Source organism: Fusarium solani (genome assembly GCF_023522795.1).
Source record: "Fusarium solani strain SB1 chromosome Unknown bctg00000004, whole genome shotgun sequence".
NCBI classification, from domain to species: Eukaryota; Fungi; Ascomycota; class Sordariomycetes; order Hypocreales; family Nectriaceae; genus Fusarium; species Fusarium solani.
The window spans coordinates 3,585,425-3,610,585 of NW_027072152.1; the positions used below are offsets into that span (position 1 = coordinate 3,585,425).

The following is a 25,161-nucleotide window of genomic DNA, read 5'->3' on the forward strand; positions in this document are numbered from 1 at the left end:
TTGTGTCGTCTCCCTGGGTTCCTTATATACATGGCCATTGTCTCCATCTCGTATTCCATGGTGGAGTTGTTTAATGGAAAGCACCCTAGCTGATGCTATTCCAAGAACCCAGCCTATCCTCGCCTGGTACGTTCCCCCGAGCATGTTCCTTGGCCGGGTCACACGGCAAGCGGCCAGGCCGGTCGATGCCGATCTAGAACCAGGGTTCCCCGTATCCTCTCGGCGCTAACGGTGCTCAGCCCACGCTACCACCGGCAGTTCCCAGCCTTTGAGTGCTATTCTTGGTGTCACTAATCCTTGTTTGGTGCAGGTCCGTAATTTGGGGGAGATGTGATTGGTTGTGCGGACGGATGCTGCCGAGGGAGTTGGGTGCTGACATTGGTTGAGTCGGTGAACCAACACTGAACGTGTTAATGGTTCGACGTCATGTAGACACGGAGGAGCTATGGCAGAGTATTTTCCGATAGTTTGGTCGAGGGAGGCTGAGGCGGGTTGGTCCCTGAGGACCTGACCAAAGAATCTGGCACGTTGCATTCCGACCAAGGCTCGTCAGCCACCCATAACGATGGTTCAACCCCTTTCGGACCCGAAATCGCTAAAGAGGCTGGCTGTTGATGGCTTACAATGTGCCACCGCCAGTCAGATGTGGCGCGTAAGGCTTGTTTTAGTCGATCCCGAGCATCAAGCTGAGGTCTGGCTCTGAACTGAAGACACGTTACATGCACCTTCATTGACTATTGTAACGGTTCAATTGCACTTTCGGCAGTTGGGAGAACGATGAGATCCATCAATTGAGTAAGTGTAGCTAGGAAAATTTGAGGAAATAATTACCAAAGACCAATCGAAAGCAACACGTGAATGAACCAAGACGAACGAGATAGCTACCCTACACCATTAAGATGCGGATCCTGCGCGTAGCGACACCAACGCGTCGCGTACCTCAGGAAAATCCAATTCTTCAACACTCTCCTTCCAAAGCCTGTCCATGAACCTTTTGCCTTCCTCCGTGTACATAAAGGGATGATATCTAGGCCAAGTCAGCATAACTGATTGCGTTCAGTTGGAGATGGGGCACATACGGGTGAATTTCCCAATCGCTGATGAGGCTCCCGTGGCTTTCCTTGCCTCTAGCCACAGCGCCGTCGACATATCTCCATGCTGCATTGTTCACAGTGGTACCCAAGGCCTTTGTCAGTGGCCAGGCCATCGCCCTCATTAGCAAGGGAAGGTTGCGGAAGAAGCTCGTACCCGGCGTGAAGCTCGGATCAACAACGTTGACAATGACATCATCGGCCTCTGTCAATTGACTCAACTGGAGGGTAAGCATCAGTACCAATCCCTTGCTGGTGTCGTATCTCTTCTTGGCGATTGAAGAATTCCAGCCTTTCTCATCGCCAAATGCAGAAAGAAGGGGATCGGCATTGCGCTCGGAGAACTCGGCTATCAGAGCCGCACCCGATGCCACGAGCATGAGCCGACCTGGAGAGTCGGATGGTGTCTTTCTCTTGAGGATTGGGAGTAAAAGTAACCCAAGTAGAGTGGTTGATAGGTAGTTGACTTGAAACATCTCCTCATGCCCAGTTGATTTGTTGATTTGCAAGTCGACATTCATGATGCCGGCGCTGAGGAGAGCCATGTCCAGACGAGGCAGGGTTGCGCACTTCTTGGCAAAAGCCCTAATTGACTCATAAGAGTCCATATCTAGCTGCCAAACATCGATCTTGGCCTTCGGGTAGAGTTTTCGGAGTGAAGCTGCCGCCTCTTCTCCCTTCGCGAGGGTTCGAACAGCAAGGATGAGGTGGGAAAGGTGGAGCGACAGCAGAATCCGGCCACATTCTAAACCGATGCCGCCATTGCCACCTGTGATGACAGCGGTTTTACCAGAAACAGTGTTGTTTTCAAGTGCTGGCTTAGAATTGGGTCGTATTTGGTGTTTGACAAAGATTTTGGCAAATGTGTAGGGTTGCTCTGGCGTTAGAGACAGGGAACCTCCAGGAGCCGCCATGGTTGAATTGGTTGCGTATGTATGAGACTGAGGCTAGAATTGCGTGAAGTAAACTCACTTGTATCGAGCCGCATCAACTAATTTATACCATACCTTTTAACATTCTGATTTCTAATGCCTCCCTCTTCTCTCTCCTTAACAGGTTGGCTGGCATGGATCACGAACCACCCAGACCCTGACTTGCCCCAAATAGGAAAACAATGTGGTCGTCCCACTTTATTCTCACCCCAGCTTCATTTGTCAGATTGAACTTGACCGCACATCTGAGCATTAAAGCAGGATCCTTGCCTCTTCTCTTTCTCTTCTGGCTTTTACCGACCAGATTGATACCCCAAAGCAGACATCACCATGCCACAACAACTCGCCTTTGTCATGGCCGACGGTTCCGGAAGAATCGGATCCCCCGAGCGACAGTTGATACGACGCCATTGCATGCGCCAGAAGAACAAGAAGCCTGGTTCCCGGAGATCTAAGCGCGAAGCTGCTCGAGCAGCTTCTCAACTGCCACGTGAATCTAGGCCGGAGGACCAAAAGATAAACAATTGCTCCGACCGACTCTCCGTTCGGAATCGAGTTGCGCCGTCCCCCGCGCAAACACAACTCTTCGTTAAGCGATGCATACTACCACCGCCCTCTGACTGGGCACTGTTTCACTTCCCAGAAGGACTAGACATTTCTGCCCAGAAGCTAATGCACCAATGTTCGTGGTGTAGCCTCAATGATGAAGAAAAGACGGTGCTGATCAAATCGCAGACTTTATTCACAATCCAATCAGAGACGCCCTCTACCCATTCAAGCACTTTGGCATTCACATTGACTTTGACGAGGACCCTTTTATGTGTTTTCGACTACTCTGTTCTGAGCCACTCTGCCTTAGAGCCATCCTATTATTAACCTCGGCTTCCAACGACTTGGTGTCGAGACAGCCGTTATCTAGAACAACATACCACCATCTTCGGCGTGTATTGCCTCTTCTGAACCGCCGGCTTTCAGAAGAGAATGCGTATAAGAACGATATAGCAATCTACGTCGTTAGTATCCTGGCTTCGATCGCAATCCTCTTTGGAGACTACAGCGCGGCGCAGACACACGCCATGGGCCTATCACGGATTCTCCGGCTCCGAGGCGGTTCAGAAGTAGTAAACGAAAATCCCGTGATACAATTCTCGATGGATAGGTAACATTTCTTAGTGCAAGTACTATTAAACAGCTTCTAATATGGATATAGGTTAAACTTTTCCAGTTCGCTCGTCACAGAATTGTGGGCGCCCATCTACGGCGGTATTGTCTGGGAGCCACCCATCTTTCCTATTGAGGTGGTGAATATTCATAAATCACGCAACATGTTGTGTATAGATGGACTAGTCGATCCAAATCTGGCTACCGTATTCACTCACCTTCAACACACCGCAATCCTCCTCAACATGCACCATTACAGCAAGACACCGGTCAATGGACCTTTGATCCGACAATGCCTAGGGTTTGTGCATTCTAGTATCATTGATCTCAAGTCCCGCCTTGTAGACAGCATATCCAAATGCCTTCATGTTGGGATGATGGCCTTCCTCGCGACGACTTTTCGCCTTCCGGGCTCGGACGAGCAACATTACTGCAAAAGTCTGGCCGAGAAGATAAAGGTGTTATACAATGCTGCCAGACCTTTACTCCAGGACCAGCACGGAATCTTAGATGTCTGGCTGATGCTAATGGGGCAAATTTGCCTTGACTCTGGAGTTCAGCACCAAGGCGTGAGTTGGAGTCTGTCAGAGGTTTCCCAGTCGGGCTGGGACGAGACGCGGAGACGGCTGCAGAGAGTCATGTGGATTGACACGTTCCATGATGACATAGGGAGAAAGGCCTTTGAAAAGCTCACCGACTCCAGATGAAATGAGAAATCTCCCACGTCAAGTTGTAGCTCTGATTTCTGTCAAAGGTACACGGGTATCTAGCCTAAGCAGAGACACATGCCCAGCGGAAAGGAATAGGCAATAATCTCAAGAATTGTGATTGTTAATTTCTCCCGTGTGATGCATGACCACCCAAAGTAGACAAGAACTCTGACCGAGCCACGACGCATTGCACGACCTCTCCAAACATGATAAACAGCTGCTGTAGGAGGCACTAAGGATAACCGATGTCTTCGCTTCAGGCCTCCGATTTTTCTATGAAATTCTGAGCATGAAAAACTTGTTTGCAAATTTGAGACGTAAGGACACAACTGCTAAGTCATCTTCAAGCTGCCTGGGGCCGAATTACCGCTTAGTGGCTTCAAGACGGCAACTCGGGATCTCGGCAATGCCCATCACTGGGGCGAGGACGTGTCTCGTGCTATCTAGCATGATTTGTGATGTCGATCGAAGAAATAAGGGGAACCTAAAGGTAGCGCCCATGCTGACAGCAGCGGGAGTAGGAAGAACTTTGAGATTAGGTACGGTACCCTGAAGATGGGGATCGTGGGGTATAGTCAGACATGTGTCCACCGGCTTGATGGGTTTGAGCTGTCGGTCATTGATAACCCAACAGGAAGGCATATTAGAAGCATCCTCAGGCAAAGATGGGCAACGGACGCTCTGGCATCCAACACCCTTGATGAATGCTGATCTCAAGATTGCTCAACTTCCCCGAAGCCTGACTGACATTGACCAAATTCCGAGACATCCACTGCTACAAGGCTTGAAATTTCGTAGTCAACTCACCTGGGGGCCGGGTCTCGAGGGGGGCCTTCGTGGCGGTGCATCCCGACGCCCATCCTAGACAGAGGTTACGCCCGACCACGATGCAGACGATGACTTGGATGAAAACTATCCGGCGAATGTCGCTTTCTCAAGCACTTTGAGTGTGTCATCGATTAGGGTGAATAAGGTGAAGATTCACATGGTCACTGATCGCTCGAAAAGGGTTCATAGGTCGGTGGCGCTGAAGCGGACGAGCGTTTGGAAGTCTCTTGACATGTTGAAGAAAGAAGAAAAAAGGGTCAAGTGATTTATCCTTTAGTTTGAGGCCTATGGTAACTAATAAGTAAGAGTGGAAGATAGGAACAGCCGCACTGCCGCTGACCAATCTACTAGGCTGGGCTTGATAACAACATTGCAATCCATGAATGGGTCGATTCGAGTTCATGACTCGGTCCTAGTGGTCCACTGTTGAACCCCTCTCCGTCAGGGGTACAGAGTCCCCACGATGACGGCAACAAGCGCGCGGGAAATCGGGGTTTAGATTAGTCTAGCTGTGTAAAGTCGCCGAGCGGCCCCACGTTGATCTGGATGTTCATGCCCTCCAGGCGTGGGATCTCGTCCTATTCGACGGAATAGTTGATGCTTTTTTTATCATGAGACGATAATACTTCCACTGCAGCGATCTAGATGGTCTCGCCATCTTTGTGGGCACTGCTGTATCCCCCCTGACCGCCTGGTTCAGTTGGACCGGAACTTCAGGAGGCCGAAAGACCGATCCAGTTCCCGGACTTGACCCTCAGAATTCTGCATTTGGATTGTTCGGCATTAAAAGTGGCTGAATTGTTGGTGCTATCCGCTATCTTCCCCTCTGCTAGGACCGCATCTTTTACCATGTGTCGTGGCGGTGAATGGTCCCTGATTGATAATTCTCCCGACGCGCGCGGCAATTACAAAATCGGCAAGCCCGGAGCGTCGCTCCAGCCCCGTCGATGGATTGGACACGATTGAATCAATTGAATTAAATATGAACCGAGTCTCTCGTAGAATAGACACTTCTAAACAAACAATTCAATTCAATCTTCAAGTCTCATCTTCGAGTTCCAATCACAACCATGTCTCCCTCCATCACCGCCGACCAGTTCCTCGCTGCTGCCAAGCACCGACGAACCGTTTACGGTCTCAAGGACACTTCTCCTGTTTCCGACGACCGTATTGAGAAGATCATCGCCGAGGTCCTCTCATTCTCTCCCTCTTCCTACAACACTCAGCCCGGCCGCATCACCCTCGTCCTCGGTGAGAAGCACAAGCAGCTTTGGGATGTAGTTATCGAGAACGCCGAGCCTATCCTCAAGGGGGCTGGTCCCGGTGTTTGGGACGCCATGGGCCCCCGCTTCCAGGCTTTCAAGAACGCTTACGGTTCCGTATGTCTATCATCAGCCCGACTTCGTGACTGCATGCTAACAATGCAATAGGTCCTGTTCTGGGACAGCGGAGAGGCCATCAAGAGCTCCCAAGAAACCCACCAGGCCGCCGCCCACATGTTCCCCCAATTCGCCGACCACGCCAGCGGCATGGCCCAGATCCTCGTCTGGACCGCCCTCGAGCTCGAGGGCTTCGGCGCCAACCTTCAGCACATGGGTGCCATCCCTCCTGTCGAGGCTGCCCTCAAGAAGTTCCTCGAGGTTCCCGATGACTACAGCCTCAAGGCCAACCTGAACTTTGGCGAGCTGGCTCAGCCTCATCCTGAGGTTCCTGAGAAGTTGCCTCTTAGCGAGACTCTTAAGATTGTCAAGTAAATTAGAGAAGCGTCTGGTATTTAAAGTAGACCTAGATACAATTAGAAAGCATTTACAGTCCTACTATTGGTATGGCCAACCAGCAGAATCACCTGTTAAGTGGTGCCAGGTACCTGTTTGTAGCATAGTCAGCCATATCATGTGCCTGAGTCTACGTCCCGAGACCCCTGCTGACTCGGCCCTCCTCAAGTCGCAGGGGGAAGCCGAAGTGACCAGAGCAATTCGCCCATTTTCACTCCCACTCTTATTCGCCAATTCCGCCGTCAACTCCGCATGCCCACATTTGGGGTTGAGCCAAGAAAGTGGAGAAGAGCATCCCGAGCCCTGCTCGGCTCGGATGTCGAAGCCGTCAATGGTGGACACCTTTGATTCTTGAAAACTCTCCCTTGACAGATTGGGGATATCGCCATTGGAGCCAGAAAAGGTTTGACGGATGGATCCGGAGAGTAATCGCCTCCCAAGTGGTCATTGCACGAGTGAAATACTGACTGATGTTCGGAAGAAATCGGCATGTCTTGGTCTTGGGACTGTCATGTCAGGAATACCCTCGGGATTAGCAGTAACCTAAACAGCCAATGTGGTTGTTCAGGTACGAGCCCCGCAGAACTTTTCGAGAAGCTTACGGTTGGCTTCGATTTCTCCGATAGTAGTAAAAAGCCATAAGGGATCATGCACCAGCTTTCAACGAATAGGCAGTGGCTTATTCCCAACCACAGTTCTTAAGAGCCTGTCTACATTCTACATGCAGGTTTTCGCTTGGTTGAGAAAATGTTCAGTCTGCCCGAGAGTAAGAGACGGAGCTCTTCATAGTCCTAGTACGCGCTTGATCAAGGAACATGACAGGCCATTCCCTCTCTTCTATACGCAATAACAACTTGTAATCATGACACTTGGTTTTTAGGAAGACGCCATACCACATGCCACCGCCGGCTAACATGCCCATATTGAGTTAGCTTCATCAAGTCCCCATGGTCTCGAACTAGGCGGGGATCTTGTCGAATGGCACTTACATGGCATGCGGCTTGAGGATCCGAGGAGAATGCGAAAAACTCTGCTGATGTTCGGGTTTCCAGAGCTGAATTCTCTCCATCGGGACTCAGGGGTCTACGTAATAGCAGAGTGTCTGGTTGGCTGAAGGTATAACGCTCTAACTGGAGACCGCGGGGGAAACCCACCAAGGGTGAAGCAGCTGGGACAACGGATCAGTATGAATGGGATCAGGAGGAGACTTTGGGGATAGCTAAGAGATCTAGACAGAGATTTAAGTCTTGGCTTCTCAGAAAAGTATCGGGGATGCCTCGCTTACTGCCAAAATGAACTCCATGTGATGCGCAACAACACTACCACGCATACAGACACACATGGGATCACTATCCCCGCACGAACCATGGGGCAAATGAACGACTCATGCCCTCACTTTGCACACGGAAACACCCCCGGGTAGAGAATCTGGGGGCAGTGGAGGCGACGGGAATTCTCCAGAATGGAGACTCCTTTCTCCAAGATTTGTCTCCCCACCCCCGGAGACCCCGTATCCCCCACCAGATGGGCCATAGCTTAAAATGTGGTTGCCAAGAGATATAAGGCAAGCAGTCTCTCCGGAATTCTCGACTTTCTTTTGCGTCTATACTCGCTCTCATTCCCTACTCTCTTCGTCTACCTTTCTCCTGGCTTCAAGGCCGACATCATGTCCAAGACGCAGGATTCCATCCCTGGCTCCGTTACCTCTCGGGTGTCAATCGAAAAGATCCAAGATGCATCTCAGTGCTTTGAGACTAAGCTAGAGATTGATGGAAGCCATGATTACATCCGGACCGGCAACACGGATGGTCTCCAGCGCAGTCTGACAAACCGAAAGGTCCAACTGTCTGCCATCGGTGCCTCCATCGGTACTGCTCTGTTCATGAGCATCGGTGGAGTCCTCATCAAAGCCGGTCCTGCGAGCCTGTTGCTGGCATTTGTTACCTACAACATATTTTTGGCTATGCTGAATAACTGCATTGCTGAGATGGTTGTTTATATGCCCGTCAGCGGTGGCTTTATTCGCATGGCTGGCAAGTGGGTTGATGATGCTCTTGGCTTCATGGTTGGATGGAATTTCTTCTTGTATCAGGTGGTGATCATCCCTTTTGAGATTACTGCCTTGAGCTTGGTGCTGTCTTACTGGAGTGATAATATTCCTGTTGCGGCAATCTGCGGTGGCTGCATTGTGCTCTATGGGTAAGTCTCTTCACACTGATGGATATTGTGGACTCTCCGTTGCTAACTATCAGCTTTATCTAGTCTCCTCAACGCCTTCACGGTCAAAGTCTACGGCGAATCCGAATTCTGGCTCTCCGGCGGCAAAGTCGTCCTACTCTTCATCCTCCTTTCCTTCACCTTCATCACAATGGTCGGCGGGAACCCTCAACATGACGCATATGGTTTCCGCTACTGGAAGAACCCTGGCGCCTTTGCGGAGTTCTCGTCAACTGGTATGCTTGGCCAGTTTGAGGGCTTCTTGGCTGCTCTTTGGGCTGCATCGTTCACCTGTGTTGGACCTGAGTTTGTCTCCATTGTCGCGGCTGAGGCTAAACATCCTCGAATTTATATCAAGACGGCTTACAAGATTGTATACTTGCGAATCTTGGTCTTTTACATCGGTTCAGCTATTGCTGTTGGTATTCTCGTTCCCTTCAACGAGTCTACCATGACGGCCATCTTCAATGGTGAGACTGGACACAGTGGAAGTGCGGCTGCTTCCCCGTACATTATTGCTATGGGTAACCTAGGCATTGGTGTTTTGCCTCACATTATCACGGCACTCATCTCAACCACCATCTTTGCCGCGGGCAATAGTGTCACTTACTACGGCATCCGATCTCTCTACGGACTATCCATCGAGGGCCGCGCGCCCAAGTTCCTCCAAAAGACCACCAAGCAGGGCGTCCCCATCTACTGCGTCGCCGTAGTCATGGTGTTCCCCTTCTTGTCTTTCCTCCAGATGTCCAGCGGTTCCGCCCAGGTCCTAACTTGGCTCATCAATTTGGCTACAGGATGCACCATTGTCGACTACATCGTCATCGCCATCACATACATCTGCTTCTACCGTGCCACCGTCGTGCAAAATTTTGACCGCAAGAGCCTTCCCTACCGTGGTTGGTTCCAGCCGTACTCTGCTTGGCTGGCGCTGGTTTGGGAGATTCTTATCATCACCTTTTACGGATACAAGAGTTTCTCTCCCTGGGACGTCGGTTCCTTCTTTACCTACTATGCCATGGTTATCCTGATGCCAATTCTCTTCTTTGGATGGAAGTACGTCAAGGGCACCAAGTGGCTCAAGCCAGAGGAGGTCGACCTTGTTTGGGATTCCCCTTACATCACCGCCTACGAGGAGGCCACCCCTGATCGTCCCATCGGATTCTTTAGGGATTGTTGGCAGTCTCTTCCGTTCAATAAGCCCAAGAACAAGACCGAGGAGGCGATCACTTGTTAGATCACGTGTGAATCCCGAGCCGAGGATGTGCTGCATTCGGAAAGTGGGTAACGAGAGATGATGTGGTGCCATGCCGAGGCTTTAGGCGCTGAGAAGGAATATCATCGTACAGGCTAGAGATAAGCCAACCTGATAGTGAGCCTGATTTGGGGAAGGATGTATGAAAATCGGTTTTCAATTGACATATCCTTTCATAGCCTCGTCCAACACTTTGTGACAAATTTCACGATGCACATCATTCGACGTTCGAGAAACAAAGGGCATCACAAGACGGTTGGCCTCGATGGTCACCTCCTCATACAGCTCCCACTCCTCCCCCAGCGTCCGTTCCGTACTAGGAGTGTTTCCAGGCTCAATAGGTGACGCCGCCGTTGAATCTTGGCGCGGACGGACTACCCACTCAGCCCAGACCACAATGCCTGCGGTAGCGTTGGCACGCGATCGGATGCCATGCGGGGTGCACTGAAAGACGGTCGGCCACCTCGTTTCCTTTCGTAGACCGGGGGCCAGCGTGATGACTTCGTGGATCTCAAAGGTGCGGAGGGTGTTATCCGGGGGACCGAAGTAGGGGTCGCTGGTGATGCCGTCGATATCTGTGGGCTTCTCCGCGAAGTCGGCGATTACAGGATTGCTCTGGAGGGTTGGTGTGTATGTCTGGATGAAATTGAGGACAATCTCGGGTGGCAGGGTGTTTGGGATGGGGATGGAGATGAAGAAGCGATACTGTGACCGCATTGCAAGCCTGAGATGTTATTGTCAGTGTCTCACTAGTCAATCGCGTGAAGCCATCCACAGTACCTGAGTCAGGGTGCCTCACTCGTAGCGCGTGCGTTGTTTTGGCAGCTTTACGAGGTGCTGCTATGGCCACTGCCGATCACGAGGGGCAAGTGACGTCAATGATCGAAATGAACCTCCTCATCAGCAGAGTCGTGATATCTTGGGTCTGAGAGAGACGCGCTGCACACGCGGACGATGCAGCCTCATGAATCGTGGGTACAGTCAGAAGTCTAATCCCATCCCGAGACCAAGAGGTGGGGGTGGGAGCTACGGAGGCTTCCTCAAGACCGAGTCGCTTAGTCGAACAAGCGGGTATATATGCTTAACGCGGCGTTACTAGGTACAAAGATGCCTAGTGTAATGATTTTCATTGATTGATTAGATATTGTCTCTCCCCCTCACGCCACAAATACGAGCAGCGTCATGCTGAATACGACCACGACCCATGTAGCCACGCTTGAGAGCTCCGTAAATGAGATGGCGGAGCTTGTTGATCCTCCTGAACTTCCTGACGGCCTTGGTGTCGCGTAAACCCTTGCAAAGAGGACGTCGCCGTCTTGCCTTCCGGTGATGCGCGTGCTGTTCTCGCTCACAATCTCGCCCTTGAATTCGATGCTGATGTCCAGATCCATCGTCCAGACCGCATCGTAGTCCTCGTACGTGAGCATCTCCCTGAAATAAGACCTCTCAAAAACTTCAGACATAACAAAAGTAAGGTCCTCGTTCTTTCCGCAGATGGCCTGTCGGTCGCTTATGTACGGGTAAGCCGACTTGATGGTGTGCTTCAGCGAAAACGTCATTGAATTTGCCCCGATGTCCTTCATCTCGGCCTTGGCGCCCTTGCTAAGCCAGAAAGTTGGAGTCGTGGTGTTGAGGTAATCGTTGCCCTTGGGGATCCTGCTGGGTGGAAGGGGTTGGAATAGGGCTCCGGAGCCAGTGGTCTGGTTATATGCGCAGACATCGCTGAGGGTGAAGTACTGGCTGAAGCGAACGTCGTAACGGTCGTTGTAAGGAACATACGCGTTGTCGGGTATGGGAGGGACATTTGTGTATTCTGCGGAGGCTGAGAACTTGTCGTTATCCCAGTCGGTAATCTTGGTGTCCCAGTAGACGCGTGTGGTCTGCTGCTCGTCTGTGGAATCCGAGTTTCGATAAAGGGCATCTGAGCCATCAAAGGCGAAGGAGCCGCCATACGAGGTTTTGGATAGAATAAAGTCGCTTGACCTGATCTGAACCCATCGCTGATAAACGTCGAGGTAAGGACCCCGCGATTGGTTTGTCTGGTCCGCAGGCTGGAATCCGTATAGGTTCCAGTGGAAAGGGTTGACATCGGAGCTGTTTCCTCTGGGCGCCGCCACGAACAGAGCTGGATAGGTATACTTCTTCTCATCGTCGTCGTCGTTGCCGCAGCCATTGGCTCCTTTCAACTCCCACACCGTGCTGTTCTTGATGCGATGTCGAACCGTGATAGTGCCGTTGTAGTAGATGCCTGGTAGACCGAAGAGCATCTCTCGCTCCTGGAGCTGTTGACAGCCGCACTCTCCCAGACCGCAAGTGAACTTGTCGCTCAAGCCGTTGGGATAGAGAGAGGGCTCATAGGGGTAGCCAGAGCTTCCGCCACCAGATGACCCTCCAGAGCTACCGCCATCAGAGCTTCCACCTCCACTGCTGCCTCCGCTGCTCCCCCCACTGCTTCCTCCATCGCTCGAGTCGCCTCCTCCTCTTCTAGCCACAACCGAGCCAAAGAAGTGCGAAGACAACAAACAAAGAACCGAGGCAGACAGATCAACGCGCATCTTGACCGCAAATGATGTTGAGATTGAGAAAATCACTCACGTTGGGCACGTCTAACGATTTAATATGCGAGTCGACTCATTCTGTGAGGCGGTGCACTAACACAGCAGATCCCTGCCGTGCTTATTTTCAGCTCTCGACAGGGATTCAGATCCTAATATAAGCTTGTCTGTTCCGGCCTCTCATATCGTCTGGATCGTCGAAATGCCAAGAAATGGCGGTTTCACGGGACCTTTAGCTCATGAAAATCTTACCCGACGATCAATCAATGGTCGCCCGATTGATATGGCCATCTGGTGGCTTTCACGAGATGCAGGTGGCAAATGGCGTCTTTTGTCTGCATGGATCCGTTTTTCGTATTAATTATTGTAAAAGAATATGTATGTCATCTCGTAAATAAATATGAGCAGGGAAGTTGACGATACGTGCAGGAAATTTACGAAACGTGCATAACGGAGAGGTCGTGACCCAGCCCCATGCAACCTTTTCAGCCTTACCATGGCATGGGTGGGGAATAGGCGGAAAGCTGCTGACGCCGCAATACATGAGAATCTCTATCATGTTTAATGCAATAGGGTGAGGCGATAGATGCAACTTGCTTTGCCAGAAGGTGTGCTCCAACCATTGAGAACGAAGATCCGATCCCAGAACGCCAACACAACTGCCTCCATGCTGATATTCAGTAGAAAAGGTTTTTATATAATCTTGGATACGGATAAGACTGCGAGTTTACTACTTTTTCTTTACGAACGTCGAAGATGGATGAGTTTATGTCGCTGATATTCATGGAGTTATCCAAACTTCAACCTTGCAATGCTTCAGCCTGAGAGCTACAACAACACCGTGAGCACGCCCTCCAGAGCTGCAAGAAGCTAAGTTAAGATTCTCTATCATCATCCACCTCTCAACTCCAAATGAGGGAACTGTAGATGCATGCCATGGTCGTGTCATCATGATTCATGACCCATGCAGGCTGAACGCCCCAAACAATGGAGAAATGGCAAAAAGAATGAATTGCCGTCAGCAAGACTCGAACTTGCGTTTTCAGTGCTTCAAGAGACCACAAACTGATGTACTAACCCCTATACGATGACGGCTCGTCTGGTGTTGAAGGGTAGTGGTGTATTTGACGCTATATCCTCTTCCTGTGAGGTTGTCCGGGGGAAAACAACCTCCGGTCTTCTCACAGCTGAGTTTTCCATGTGATATCTGTCTTTCTAGAGATTAAAGCTAGTTTACAAGCCGTCCTCCTCCGCACTCAGCAGGGCAAGCCGTAGTCGAAAACAAGGTTACCTCCTAACAGCAAAAGCAGGTCTGATCTCGAGGTCAACGAAATGGGGAAGATCCTCTGAAATATCCTTCTTGTTTTCCTCGATAATCCGATAAAGCCCTTCATCCGTGATATACTCGCCATCTCCCATCTCAAAACGCAGCTTCTTGCAGTTCCAAAACACGGACTTTCCTCGACTGCTGTCAACTTCCCACAAACCTTCAAAGTCTGGCTGTTCTCCGACAATGACAAATAGATGTGACGCATAGTTGTGTGCGGAGAGGATATCGGGTTTCACATCGTCACTTCGGAATGCCATCTCGGATATCGCAAGACGTTTGGGTCTTATGCTTGAGGAGATCATTCTCCCAATAAGATCATCTTCAAACATTCGCTCATGAGGCGCCATGTAAAAATCCGTAATCTGGCTGATTTCGACATATATTATATCCAATTGAGGATCAAATAGTCGCATGCAAGTGTGGTTATCGCTTCCGGGGGTTATCTTGACACCATACTCGCGAGCCCATTTCAGGGTGACGCTACGGGCCTCGCGGTTGACAAGTATGAGGGGCAGCTCCACCGGGATTTGTATCACCAAGTCGGGACGAAACTCAAGCTCGATGTTGTCTTCTAACTCTGGAGAGTAGTCCTCGTCGCCTGGCTGGAGGTATCGTGGGCGCCAGAGGCCTTCCCGGTGTCGGCACAGAGCGGGTCCTATGATTGGCAGGGCTTGTTGCCATATCTGGGTGCGCAACTCGGGAGGAAGTTGTGGGAAGAGGGTGAATGAGGGAGAGTCTGTCGTCATGGTTGTGTACCAATGGAGAACAAGTATTCTGGCGTTAGCCAGGTTGGGATGGCGTAGTGCAAAGTCGTTTGCGTTTGTAACTGACAACGGAAGGCCCTCGCTAATAAATAGCTGTTGATAAACTAATGAAGAGTTAGGATGAGGTGAGATTGTTGGTTGTTGCTCGTAATCACATGGGGGCTGTGCAACCCACTCAGTCAATGTACTCCAATAGAGACGATTTCAGCTGCATGTAACAAGGGTAGATCGAACTCCGGAGCTGCAGGCAGATAGGAGAGGATTTATTTCGCGGTAGGCTTATCTAGTTATCAGTTCTAGTTGAAAGCCAAAGTCGGAGGGACCTCAGTCGAAGCCAAGACGACGGCTTCTTTGACACTTTTTAGCATCGAGCGAAGCAAGGGCCTAACAAATGTATTCCATCGCTTTGCACTTGGTATTTTCGTCAGTACAGATGCCAATTTTCAATTGCAGGAGAATCCTTGCTGTTTTACCGATCATAACCTCTTTGAGTGCGGCTTGCTCACCAAAGGCCGGTTTCCAGACTCTCTTTGCAGTTGCATGTTGCGCCGAGGCTCCATCAGGCGGGCTTCCAATTCTTCCGACACTTAGCATAAGCACGATATCACGGACTAGGATAAGACCGCTGAGATAGATCAAAGGGTTAATTGGCGCCAACTTTAAGCCAAGATGAGACCAATCTCAGCGACTAGCCCTGGCACGCAACCGTCCTTCAAATACTGCCAGCCACAATAAGTGATAACTCAAGGGCACAGTTATTGTCAGGCACTACCATTTAACTTAATTGACGAAAGACCGTAACGTCGAGTCTGTATCAGCTGGTGGGCTAGAGCCAATGGCAATCGCCAAGAAGCTGGTCGGACAGCTTCGAATTTATAAAGACCAGCCAGCTATCATTAAGCGGTTGACTGAATCGATCAAGGAAGACGAATCATTTAACTGTAAGTCATAAGCTGTGACTGTGTCTATCCTGCCCTCTTGGGTTTCGCTGGGTGAGTCCTCCTGCGCCGAATTTACAAACTGATCACCATCAACTAGCCTTCCCTCTTCGCCTTTGGTCGGCCAGTCATCCGATCCTATGTTTCTCTCTGCCTCCCTAAACCATTCACCCCAATCCGAGCCGCGGGGAACTGCCTCAATTGATCGTACTCATTATGAACTAGGTAACTCTTTCGAAACAAACCATCAATTATAATAACAAAGAACATAGTTGTTAACACATATCAGCAATAAACCCCATTACCGAAAAACGCCATTATCTTAATGTTAGTCCTAGTATATTACGAGGCAGGTAGCTAAGGTTGGATGAGATTATGGCATCGATGTGCGACTGTACGGTGTACCACCCCTGCCAGATAACGAGGCCAAGAAAAGTGATATTTCATCCTGCCAAGCTATCAGCTTCAGTCAGGAACCAAGCCATGACATGAGTTTAAAATATTTCATCTAATCTGTTATCTTAGTTGAAGGTCGTGCAATTCCCGGTCCAGTCCTACATGCAGGACGAAGGTGATCCTCAGCCTGATTCTTCACTGCAAAGTTGGCCTGTTTCTTCACAGCCAGCTCAGCCTGGTTCTTCACAACCAACCACATAGCAAGAACCCCACTCTGTCGACACTTCCCCGCTCGAGGCAATCTTACGATGACAGTACTGGAAGGTCCGTGATGGTAAAAACCCACTCCTTTCATAGACTAAGCTGATATGGCCAACTCCCTCGTCAACAAGCTGGTTGCTAGCGCAGCCAGCATCCAAAACGAGTTTTCTCTTGCAGCCGCCAATCTCAATCTCGATTTTACTCTCATCAGGCTGGAGGCCCCCAAGGAGTTCAGAGGCATCGACAACAGCCTCAGCGATGTGCGAAGAGAGAATGCCGAGAGAGGTACGCTGCACCGAACCGCCCGCAAGCTGGGTGCCCTTTTTGATGGGGTGCCGCCCCCAACCGAGCACCTATTACCGGCCTATGGCAAGCGCGTGTCTGAAATCTGCGAGCGGGAGCACATCGATCCCAAAGAGCGAGCCAGGCACGGTATCTTCTCCCAATTTGTTGGGACCGACACGGCGAGCTTGTGGGCAGCAGCGACCTCTGGCACAAATGCCATTGCCATTCACCTACTGGCATCTATGATTGCCGGAGTGTTTGACAGTGCTCAATCAATCGCTCTTTGGTTGCAGCTTATCGAGAGGAGGAAAGCAGAAATTGAGAGCACCATCGACAAAGAGAGGGACACAGTCAAGGCCATTGCAACGGCACTTGCAACCCAGCAAGAATTCACGAGAGACGAGCTGGCAGCGTGGGACAACAGCGCTCGGTCCTGGATCAACACGGCGCATGCAGCGATGGCTGAACAACGAAATGTCGCCCTCTTGTATTCCGACGAGGCTGGGATGCCGGTCAACAGTTCAACCGATCCATACGACAGTGTTATCACGGCTTGGAAGGATGCAATGTCTTCGATGGATTCCCTTATTCAGGGCATCCCACAGAGGGTTCGGAATGGTGCTGTTCTCTTGGCCATCAATTCCTGGCACCTGTATCCGGATTTATGTATTTTGAGCCGTGGGCCCGATGTCATTCATCAGAAAGATCCGCTCATTCTTGGCTCTGGGATCCTGACGGTGGACGTTGAGAGGTCCTCCGAGACGGCCGGCAGCGTGGTATGGTCCCTGCCACTGGCGTATTTGAGGTACTATGGCGAACCCGTCCTCGTAAATCGTACCCTCAGCGTGGACTCTACACGGATATCTATGGATCAATTCCGGTACGTCCTACTTGGATGTGTCTTCGCGACCTGGACAGGTTTCAGCGGGTCAGTCCTAGACTACATCAACCTCATGGCTCGATTGTTGCATGCCTTGCGTTCACCCGAGCGATCGACGCAAGATTCATCGCAGCGAAAGTCGCAATTGCACCGGATGCAGGAGGTCACGGCTCAGACCTCCTGGATGGGACAACTTCTCGTGGCTGCAGATGACATCGTATCTGGAGATGGTGTCGAGAGGGAGACTGCTATCAAATTGGTCAACCATGGTCGTCGTCACCCCAGGTTTCTCTGTGAGCCTTCGTCCTATCCTCCGCCATTCTTCGGACTGTATGACACGTCATGGTTCTTCTCCTTTCTGGACGACCCTGAAGCGTGGATAGGGTTTCTAAGGCAATATGCGGATGACCTTGGCCTGCCCAGCAGCAATTGCGTTATCCGATACTACTATGCCCCAAACCGCTACGAATATGCGACTATAAAACCTGTTCATGGAGGCCTCGGGGCAGGCAATCAGTCTGGGTTTATTCGCCGACCGAATCCATCAACTACCCAAAGCGAAGCGAGGCACATACGGTGGATTTCAGTGCCAACCAAACGAACACCTTGCGATTGTGGTGAAGCTTGCTACACAGGAGGCTCTGCGCAATCCCAAGGAGAAAAAAGATCCAGTTTGATGCGATTGGGGCAAAAGATAATGGGCTCTGACAAGATCTGCCGTTGCCAGGAACACGGAGGCTGTTCAGTGACCTGTCATTGGGACCTGACAAAAGAATGCCTCGCTCATGAGTCGAGTCTTATCGAGGGTCGCATGAGCTACATTCATGGTCGAGGAGAAATCTGCTTGCCGGTGCACGAGATACGCATGCTAACTCACCCAATGAACCGGCGAGCAGATTTTGGGAACGGGACAGATTTCCAGGTCGCCCTGACGAGATTTGCAGGTGGTGAGTTTTCGGTCATCTATTTAAATACATTGGGCTTGTGAGGTTGACAGGCTACCAGAACCAGCTGTGGCCGAGACCTCCGTAGACCTTGTGTTCTGCGCCGGCGACAATACGCGCGCCGAAATACTCACAACACGTGCAATGGCCGAGCACAACACTGACCATCGCAAACGTGGCGACTCCAAACTCAACGACCTTTTCACCGCAAGGGAGACATTCCAAAAAGCCTTTCAACCTGATCAACTTGATCACGATCTTCTAGCGGAATGGTTCACCACCAAATTTCGAGCAAGGTATCCCAAGTTTGTGCAACCACTTCAGGCCTGTGCTGCGGCGGTTGAGATGTATTCACGTCTGCCAGAAGCAACCGTCGACTCTTCAATTGTTGCACGCACGTCACTCACTGATGCCCGGTGGTTTTTAAGAGCAAGCAGGGGTGGTGGCTCACCACTGAGATTGAAACTCTCGCGACCCGAGGCATTTGCCTGCATCGCCATGTTTGATTCGGGCCGCATCTATGACACCGGGTACCTGAAGAATGTCTTCGCTATGACATATGGAAACTCCATCTTTGTGGCCAGCCCTATGATGGCTGACCCTTACGAAACGCCTGTCGAGACCGAAATCAAGCGTGTTCCCGGCAACATAGGACAGCCAGGACTGTCCTTCCTCATCCCACCGCCAGAGCCAAGGATCAGAAAGTCAAACCCTGAGGCTTGGACCGTTCTCAACCACCAGTCGTTCGAAGGACGACTTGAGGACAACTTTTGGAAAACGTCGATGCACTTGACCCTCACACAGTACCAGCCCGGGTTGCCTGGCTTGAACCACGATGAGCACTTCATTGATGAAGCAAGTGCCCTCCGGGAAACTCTGGTCCAGGTCTACGACAGCTCGGAATGGGTATGCGATCTCGACATCCTGTCGACTCTCAGTAACCCGCTGGTATCCCGTGTTACATGCAGTGACCAGGAACAGCACAGGGCATCTCAGACGATTCCGGATACCTTTCCGCAAACCGTCACAGTGAACAACTGGGAAGAATTACTTACACCACCCCTTGATGCCGCTGTCTCTGTTGTTCGAACATCTGGGAACTGGCTAGGAAGGCTCGCTGCCGTGGGGGTTAGCATCCACTTAAGTAGACGTACTGTTATTCTTCCGAAACAGCCATGTTGGTCTTGTGTTGAGACTCACTTGAGAGGGTTGAAAGATCTTTTTGATGATAATTTAGACCCTGTCCTGATCTTGTAGAGCTACAGGGGAAGCTAGAATTGAAGACACGGCGCGGTCGGATACGGCGGGTAGCATCATCAACGGCTTGAGGGCCATAGAGAAAAGGAAATTGTCTCACCAGTATGAAAGAGGGTGGAAGGGCCAAATATTTTCGTAGTTGTATTCATTTTGTTTAGTGCAAGTGGCTTCTTCGTCAAATGGTGCAGAACGAAGTCCTATCAGAACACAACAGCGTAGCGTTATGTAGTTAGAAACTGAGAGACGACAGCCCAGCAGACACTGAAAATGGCAAATGGTGGTTCGCGCACGCGGCGCATCTCTCTTTCGGCGCATCCCACAAGAGACGGGAACTCTGCCGACGGCTGTCTGGGCGCTGATCTTCGGTTGCACTAAATGATCTACTACAACTGGCAGCAGAACTGGGATCTGTTGCAGCCCGTCACGGCCGTGGCATCCCGAGATGCTCATCCCTACGCGATGGACAGGGCTGGTTGTGGTGCTTGGCATAATCGGCGTGCATCTTGTGCTCGTCCTGCTCACGACGGTGCGACTTGCGCAAAGAACGAGGTATTCTACACTGGGAATCGTATGGTAGACGATTACACAGATGGTGTCGCCTCACATTTCGCTGGTGATGGAGGGATTAGATGTCGTGAGGGATCACAAAGTGAAAGAATGGGCCAGCCGCCAGGTCGACAGGCCTGAGTACAAACACGCTATGAAATATCGGGATCTCCCGGTGGCTTCCACTCCAATCAGCAGGTGGCGGCATGAGGGGCTAGATCATTTTGTTTATCGAACGAGGCCCGAAGAGGATCTGTCAGTCGGACATGCTAACCACCTCTTGTCCACGGAAGATGATGAATTGGGAAACGCGCTTACAGGCACGGACACGTCAGTTGCCTTGTTCAGGTCTTGTTGGGTTGATGCATCTCGAGTGGGCGCTAATGAATGGGATCTGCAGAGTATGGCCACCTTGATGGGAGCAATGGGAGAGCTACCCTGAACAATGTGCAGTTTTACAGGATGAGGATTGCTGCGGGATGAATCAAGGGGTTTGCTTATCATGTATTAATCAGAAAATGATATTATAGTCATGATATTCACTGCCATCATTACATGTTTACTGTCCTTCACCGACATGCGAAAGGATGGAATAGCATCACTTCAACACAATGAGGGGTAACATCACCAAACACAATTGACCATGACGTTATCCCAGCAGCCTCAACCGTCAATTTCAGGTGGACGAGAAAAATAAACCCGGTCCCCAGAATGGAACATGCGTCGACTACTTGTGGGTCAAGGCGCAAGCAAACAATTGCGCATGGGGATGGGATGGGATGGGATGGGATGGGATGGGATGCTGCACCTCAACGCTACCCGGGTTGCCGGTTCGTGGGGGAGGGATGAATGGCGGTGTGCCACGTACAACACCAAGCGCAGGCGCGAGAGTCAAGAACCTGGTAGTTCATCTATCACGGCTATACTCGAGACATTGGGGGTCGCTGGTGGCTGTCTCGGATGCGTGTGATATTGTATCTCTGCGAGAGCCTCGCGCAAGAAATGACAATTGCGTTTACGTATGGACTACAGCTGCCTGAGAATGGCTGAGAACGAAGCCCAACTTACAGCGCAAACTGAGCACAGTCCCGGACTGGGCCGTCTCCAGCCTCAGATGAGACAATTTCTCGCAGCTATGGTGCCCGCTCAAGGTCACGGTGACACTTTGACAAAGGCTCTTACGATCTCATGTACCCATTGACCGAGTTGAATAGACGCCCAGAATCGGATCCCAGTTGATGTGGTGCCAACACCCGCAGTCTTAGCTCCGGGTGCACTCTTTCTAGCTTCCCAGCCACTGTTTTTTTTTGTATGACCCCAGGCCTCGCCTGATGTTCCGATGCGGGCGCCAACAAAAAAAAACATCCAGGGTCCTTTTTTGTTAGTGGCCTTAGTCTTTGGCGGGGGAGAAAAGAAGGGTCAATCATCTGACATCTGAAGCAAGCAGCATCACGATAACTCTAGACGAACCGGCAAAAGAGCCGCTGGTAAACAAAGACCCCCAAACAATTTATCCTATGAGGGCATTGTTTATTTTCGGCTCCGAGGCTCTATTCGCCACCAGAGCACAACTCTTGCAGCTCCTAGACAGCCTTGACTCTGCTCTGCCACTCAGCCACGAATAACCATCCAGGCGCTAGAGTGCGTGCTGCAGGGGTTGCCTGTTGCGTGCATTCGCTCTGAGCTCAGGCCGTCGAATGACCTGCCATGCACGGCCGAGGACCCTGAGGTTTTCTTGCGCTTGCGGGGGTGGGATAACCTACCAGCCTGGTCGTCGACGATCATCAGTCGTGTGCCCTCTCGTGGAACTCCTCCATTGGCCGCCCGCTACACGTTCGAGCCCAGAGATTCCCTTCCCAGTTGTGGCGGCCAGGTCGCTTGAGGGGAAGCCTGCACCCGGTGTGGCATGATTGACGACGGAGCTGTCGTGAGTCGACCTTGTGAGGCACTCGGTCAGGACTACCGGCATGGTCTGGGATATAGCAACAACCGCCTATATAAGACGTGATATCTTCACCAAGTTGACCAGAAGAACCATCCATCACTCAAGCCTTCTACAACAACTACAAGCTTGAACGAGCAGCTAAACCAAACGCATTCCACCTCTACCCGCACAATCCACAACTCGCCTATCTACACTCAACATGGCTTGGTTTGATGACTCCTGGGATGTCCAAGAAGCCGGTAAGCATATCATTCTTGAGCAGGGGAGGGTGTCCACACGCTAACAACCCCAGATGTCGCTTCCGCCCAAAAGTACGGCGATGTTGCCCAGCAGGCCATTGCCCTCCTCTCCAAGTTCAAGACCGAGGCCAAGACCGTCCACGATCTCCTGAAGCACCTCTCGGAAGCCGCTGCCCAGATCGAGGCTCTGGAGAAGGCCAAGGCTGATCTCGAGGCTCAGCTCGCTACCCCCGCCGCAAGCGAGGCTGCTGAGGAGGCTCCCGCCGCCGAGGAGGAGAAGCCCGCCGAAGAGACCCCCGCCGAGCCCGAGAAGGTCGCTGAGGAGGCACCCGCTGCTGCTGAGCCCGAGGAGGAGAAGCCTGTTGAGGCTCCTGCTGCTGAGGAGAAGCCCGCTGAGGAGGAAAAGGCCGCCCCTGTTGAGGAGGCCCCTGCCGCTGAACCCGAGAAGGCTGTCGAGGAGGAGAAGCCTGCCGCCGAGGCTGAGGTCGAGAAGCCCGTCGAGGCCGAGCCCGAAAAGCCCGCCGAAGAGACCCCCGCCGTCGAGGAGACCCCCGCCGTCGAGGAGAAGCCTGCCGTCGAGGAGGAGAAGGTCGCAGAGCCCGAGAAGGCTGCCGAGCCCGAGAAGGTTGCCGAACCCGAAGAGAAGCCCGCCGAGGCCGAGCCCGAGAAGGTCGTCGAGGAGGCCCCCGCTGCTCCCGCCGAGGAGAAGCCTGTCGAGGCCCCCGTCGAGGAGGAGAAGCCAGCTCCCGCTGAGGAGAAGGCCGCTGAGCCCGAGAAGGTCGAGGCTGAGAAGCCTGCCGAGGAGGAGAAGCCCACAGAAGCCCCCGCCGCCGAAGAGAAGCCCGTTGAGGCTCCCGTCGCCGAGGAGAAGCCCGCCCCTGTCGAGGAAAAGGTCGTCGAGGCCCCTGCTGCTGAAGTCGAGAAGCCTGCCGAGCCCGAGGCCGCTAAGCCCGTCGAAGAGACTCCCGCTGCTGAGGAGAAGCCAGTTGAGGAGGAGAAGCCCGCTGAGGAGGAAAAGCCCGCTCCCGTTGAGGAGAAGGCTGCCCCCGTCGAGGAGGCTCCCGCCGCCGAGCCTGAGAAGCCAGTCGAGGAGAAGCCCGCTGAAGCCGAGAAGCCAGTAGAGGCCCCCGCTGCTGAAGAGAAGCCCGCCCCTGTCGAGGAGAAGGTTGTTGAGGAGAAGCCCGCCGAGGTCGAGACACCCGCCGAGAAGGCTGTTGAGGAGAAGGCTGTTGAGGAGAAGGCTGTTGAGGCTCCCGTTGAGGCGCCTGTAGTGGAAGAGAAGCCCGCTCCCGTCGAAGAGAAGGCTGCTCCCGTTGAGGAGAAGCCCGCTGAGGTCGAGAAGGTTGTCGAGGCTCCCGTTGCTGAGGAGAAGCCCGTAGAGGCTGAGCCCACGAAGGTCGAGCCCGTACCCGAGCCTGTGCCCGAGCCTGTCGCCGAGGTCAAGAAGGCCGAGCCCGTTGTGGAACCCAAGAAGGTCGAGACAATAATCGCCCAGCTCAACGGAGCTGCCGCCCCCGAGGTCTCTCAGCTTGTCGCCCCCAAGGCCTAAGCTGATGCATTGAAGAAGGCATCCTTGTTTGCTGAGCGAAATCTCACCAAACATTCCCCCTTCATCAACCTGACAGCAACCAACAACGCTGTCTGCATCCCACAGCGGCTCTTGGGACCGGCCGAGATGAGCGACCACAGTCGTGTCTCATCGTCTGTTGGATGATACCCCCACGAAAAAAGGTCCCAGGTCACAGACGAAGTTTATGATTCACGATATGGAAGGTCAGCTCACATCTTAGAAGAGGGCTCTGGGTACTCATGGTCTCGCTGGAAAGTAGGCCTGGGTGCTTTGATCGCTGCTCTTGGTGCTTTTGAGCGACATAGTTGAGGAGGAGTGGTGTTTAAAATGTTGTACTAGCGTCTGTAGCCTTTGAATTTGCGTCGATTGATGGTAGCTTTCCATCATCAAACCCGTTCTCTCTCTTACGTGTGATAATGAACTATGATGATCTGAGTTAGTCATATTTGGTGTTAGTAATCCGTTAAATGACAGAAGTGCATGTGGAGCAATACTTGTCTTCAACTTGTTCGCGTAGCCGATCGTCGATGAAGTGTGTGTTGCTGTCCTGGGCTTCGCAACCGAGACCTTCCATCGACGCCAAGAGGAAGACAAGAAAGCTGGGAACCCGTGGGGAAGGCCTTCGTATTATTCCCTTTTCGGGAATGCTGATTTCCACGATTACTGTTTTGGAGAGCGGGACCTCTGCCGGCAAGACAGTCCAGGCATGCATTGCGGCCCAAAGTGATCGACTCGACATCAAGCGCTTGAGCTTTGAATGATCGATCTAGCAGACTAGTTTCATGCAGAAGTCAGGGACAAGTTGGGTTAAGAGGACCCGGCTGATGGACGATCTCTCGCCTATGTAGGGTTTAAGAGCCGAGGTGGATCGGAGCACTGGGACCTTCTGGGGTATCTGGCCACGTATGGAGCATAACTGTCGGTCATTGTTGCACATTTACCTGCATTTTAATGCGTGAAATCAAGTCTGCCGCGGAGAATATCACACAATAGGGATCCCGTACTCTTCCCACACGCAGGGGTAGTGATCCCGACGTGCCATGGTGCTTGTACAACCCTGCTCATCCCCACGCTTATACCGAAGGCGTTGTCACCATGGGCGATCCCGTTAACGTTCAACGCAATGGCAGGATCTTCAAACGGGGCCGCACGCCACTTTACTCTGATAATGATGGTCTAGGATGCTAGAAAACTTGTCTCCCCAAAGTGTAAGGGTAGGTTAAGAGATGGTTGAGCTTAACTCTATTTTGTACCTTTCCTAGCTCGACCTCTGCTATGGCTA

General features: G+C 51.9%; 9 protein-coding genes across 9 annotated transcripts; 5 read left to right on the forward strand and 4 right to left on the reverse strand.

Annotated features, from left to right (window-relative positions):
* Positions 1-894: 894 nt before the first annotated feature.
* Positions 895-2,005, reverse strand: MRS44_008221 (uncharacterized protein; the record flags this gene model as incomplete). Its single annotated transcript, XM_046280030.2, has 2 exons — positions 895-1,027; positions 1,080-2,005. 2 exons carry the CDS (start codon positions 2,003-2,005, stop codon positions 895-897), a joined length of 1,059 nt encoding a protein of 352 aa, XP_046133758.2.
* A 348-nt stretch (positions 2,006-2,353) lies between these two features.
* On the forward strand, positions 2,354-3,891 carry MRS44_008222 (uncharacterized protein; the record flags this gene model as incomplete). Its single annotated transcript, XM_046281036.2, has 3 exons — positions 2,354-2,705; positions 2,759-3,182; positions 3,234-3,891. 3 exons carry the CDS (start codon positions 2,354-2,356, stop codon positions 3,889-3,891), a joined length of 1,434 nt encoding a protein of 477 aa, XP_046133757.2.
* A 1,901-nt stretch (positions 3,892-5,792) lies between these two features.
* Positions 5,793-6,476, forward strand: MRS44_008223 (uncharacterized protein; the record flags this gene model as incomplete). Its single annotated transcript, XM_046284018.2, has 2 exons — positions 5,793-6,101; positions 6,153-6,476. 2 exons carry the CDS (start codon positions 5,793-5,795, stop codon positions 6,474-6,476), a joined length of 633 nt encoding a protein of 210 aa, XP_046133756.2.
* Positions 6,477-8,163: 1,687 nt separating this feature from the next.
* Positions 8,164-9,951, forward strand: MRS44_008224 (uncharacterized protein; the record flags this gene model as incomplete). The annotated part of the gene is made up of 2 exons (XM_065620825.1): positions 8,164-8,696; positions 8,760-9,951. The coding sequence occupies 2 exons, from the start codon at positions 8,164-8,166 to the stop codon at positions 9,949-9,951; spliced, it is 1,725 nt and encodes a 574-aa protein (XP_065476897.1).
* Positions 9,952-10,125: 174 nt separating this feature from the next.
* On the reverse strand, positions 10,126-10,686 carry MRS44_008225 (uncharacterized protein; the record flags this gene model as incomplete). The annotated part of the gene is made up of 1 exon (XM_046269079.2): positions 10,126-10,686. The coding sequence occupies one exon, from the start codon at positions 10,684-10,686 to the stop codon at positions 10,126-10,128; it is 561 nt and encodes a 186-aa protein (XP_046133754.1).
* Positions 10,687-11,126: 440 nt separating this feature from the next.
* Positions 11,127-12,524, reverse strand: MRS44_008226 (uncharacterized protein; the record flags this gene model as incomplete). Its single annotated transcript, XM_046275883.2, has 1 exon — positions 11,127-12,524. The coding sequence occupies one exon, from the start codon at positions 12,522-12,524 to the stop codon at positions 11,127-11,129; it is 1,398 nt and encodes a 465-aa protein (XP_046133753.2).
* A 1,287-nt stretch (positions 12,525-13,811) lies between these two features.
* Positions 13,812-14,600, reverse strand: MRS44_008227 (uncharacterized protein; the record flags this gene model as incomplete). The annotated part of the gene is made up of 1 exon (XM_046275882.2): positions 13,812-14,600. The coding sequence occupies one exon, from the start codon at positions 14,598-14,600 to the stop codon at positions 13,812-13,814; it is 789 nt and encodes a 262-aa protein (XP_046133752.2).
* A 1,720-nt stretch (positions 14,601-16,320) lies between these two features.
* On the forward strand, positions 16,321-20,266 carry MRS44_008228 (uncharacterized protein; the record flags this gene model as incomplete). Its single annotated transcript, XM_065620826.1, has 4 exons — positions 16,321-17,378; positions 17,424-18,325; positions 18,384-19,450; positions 19,979-20,266. The coding sequence occupies 4 exons, from the start codon at positions 16,321-16,323 to the stop codon at positions 20,264-20,266; spliced, it is 3,315 nt and encodes a 1,104-aa protein (XP_065476898.1).
* A 2,003-nt stretch (positions 20,267-22,269) lies between these two features.
* MRS44_008229 (uncharacterized protein) lies at positions 22,270-23,858 on the forward strand (the record flags this gene model as incomplete). Its single annotated transcript, XM_065620827.1, has 2 exons — positions 22,270-22,309; positions 22,363-23,858. 2 exons carry the CDS (start codon positions 22,270-22,272, stop codon positions 23,856-23,858), a joined length of 1,536 nt encoding a protein of 511 aa, XP_065476899.1.
* Between the last annotated feature and the right edge of the window lie 1,303 nt (positions 23,859-25,161).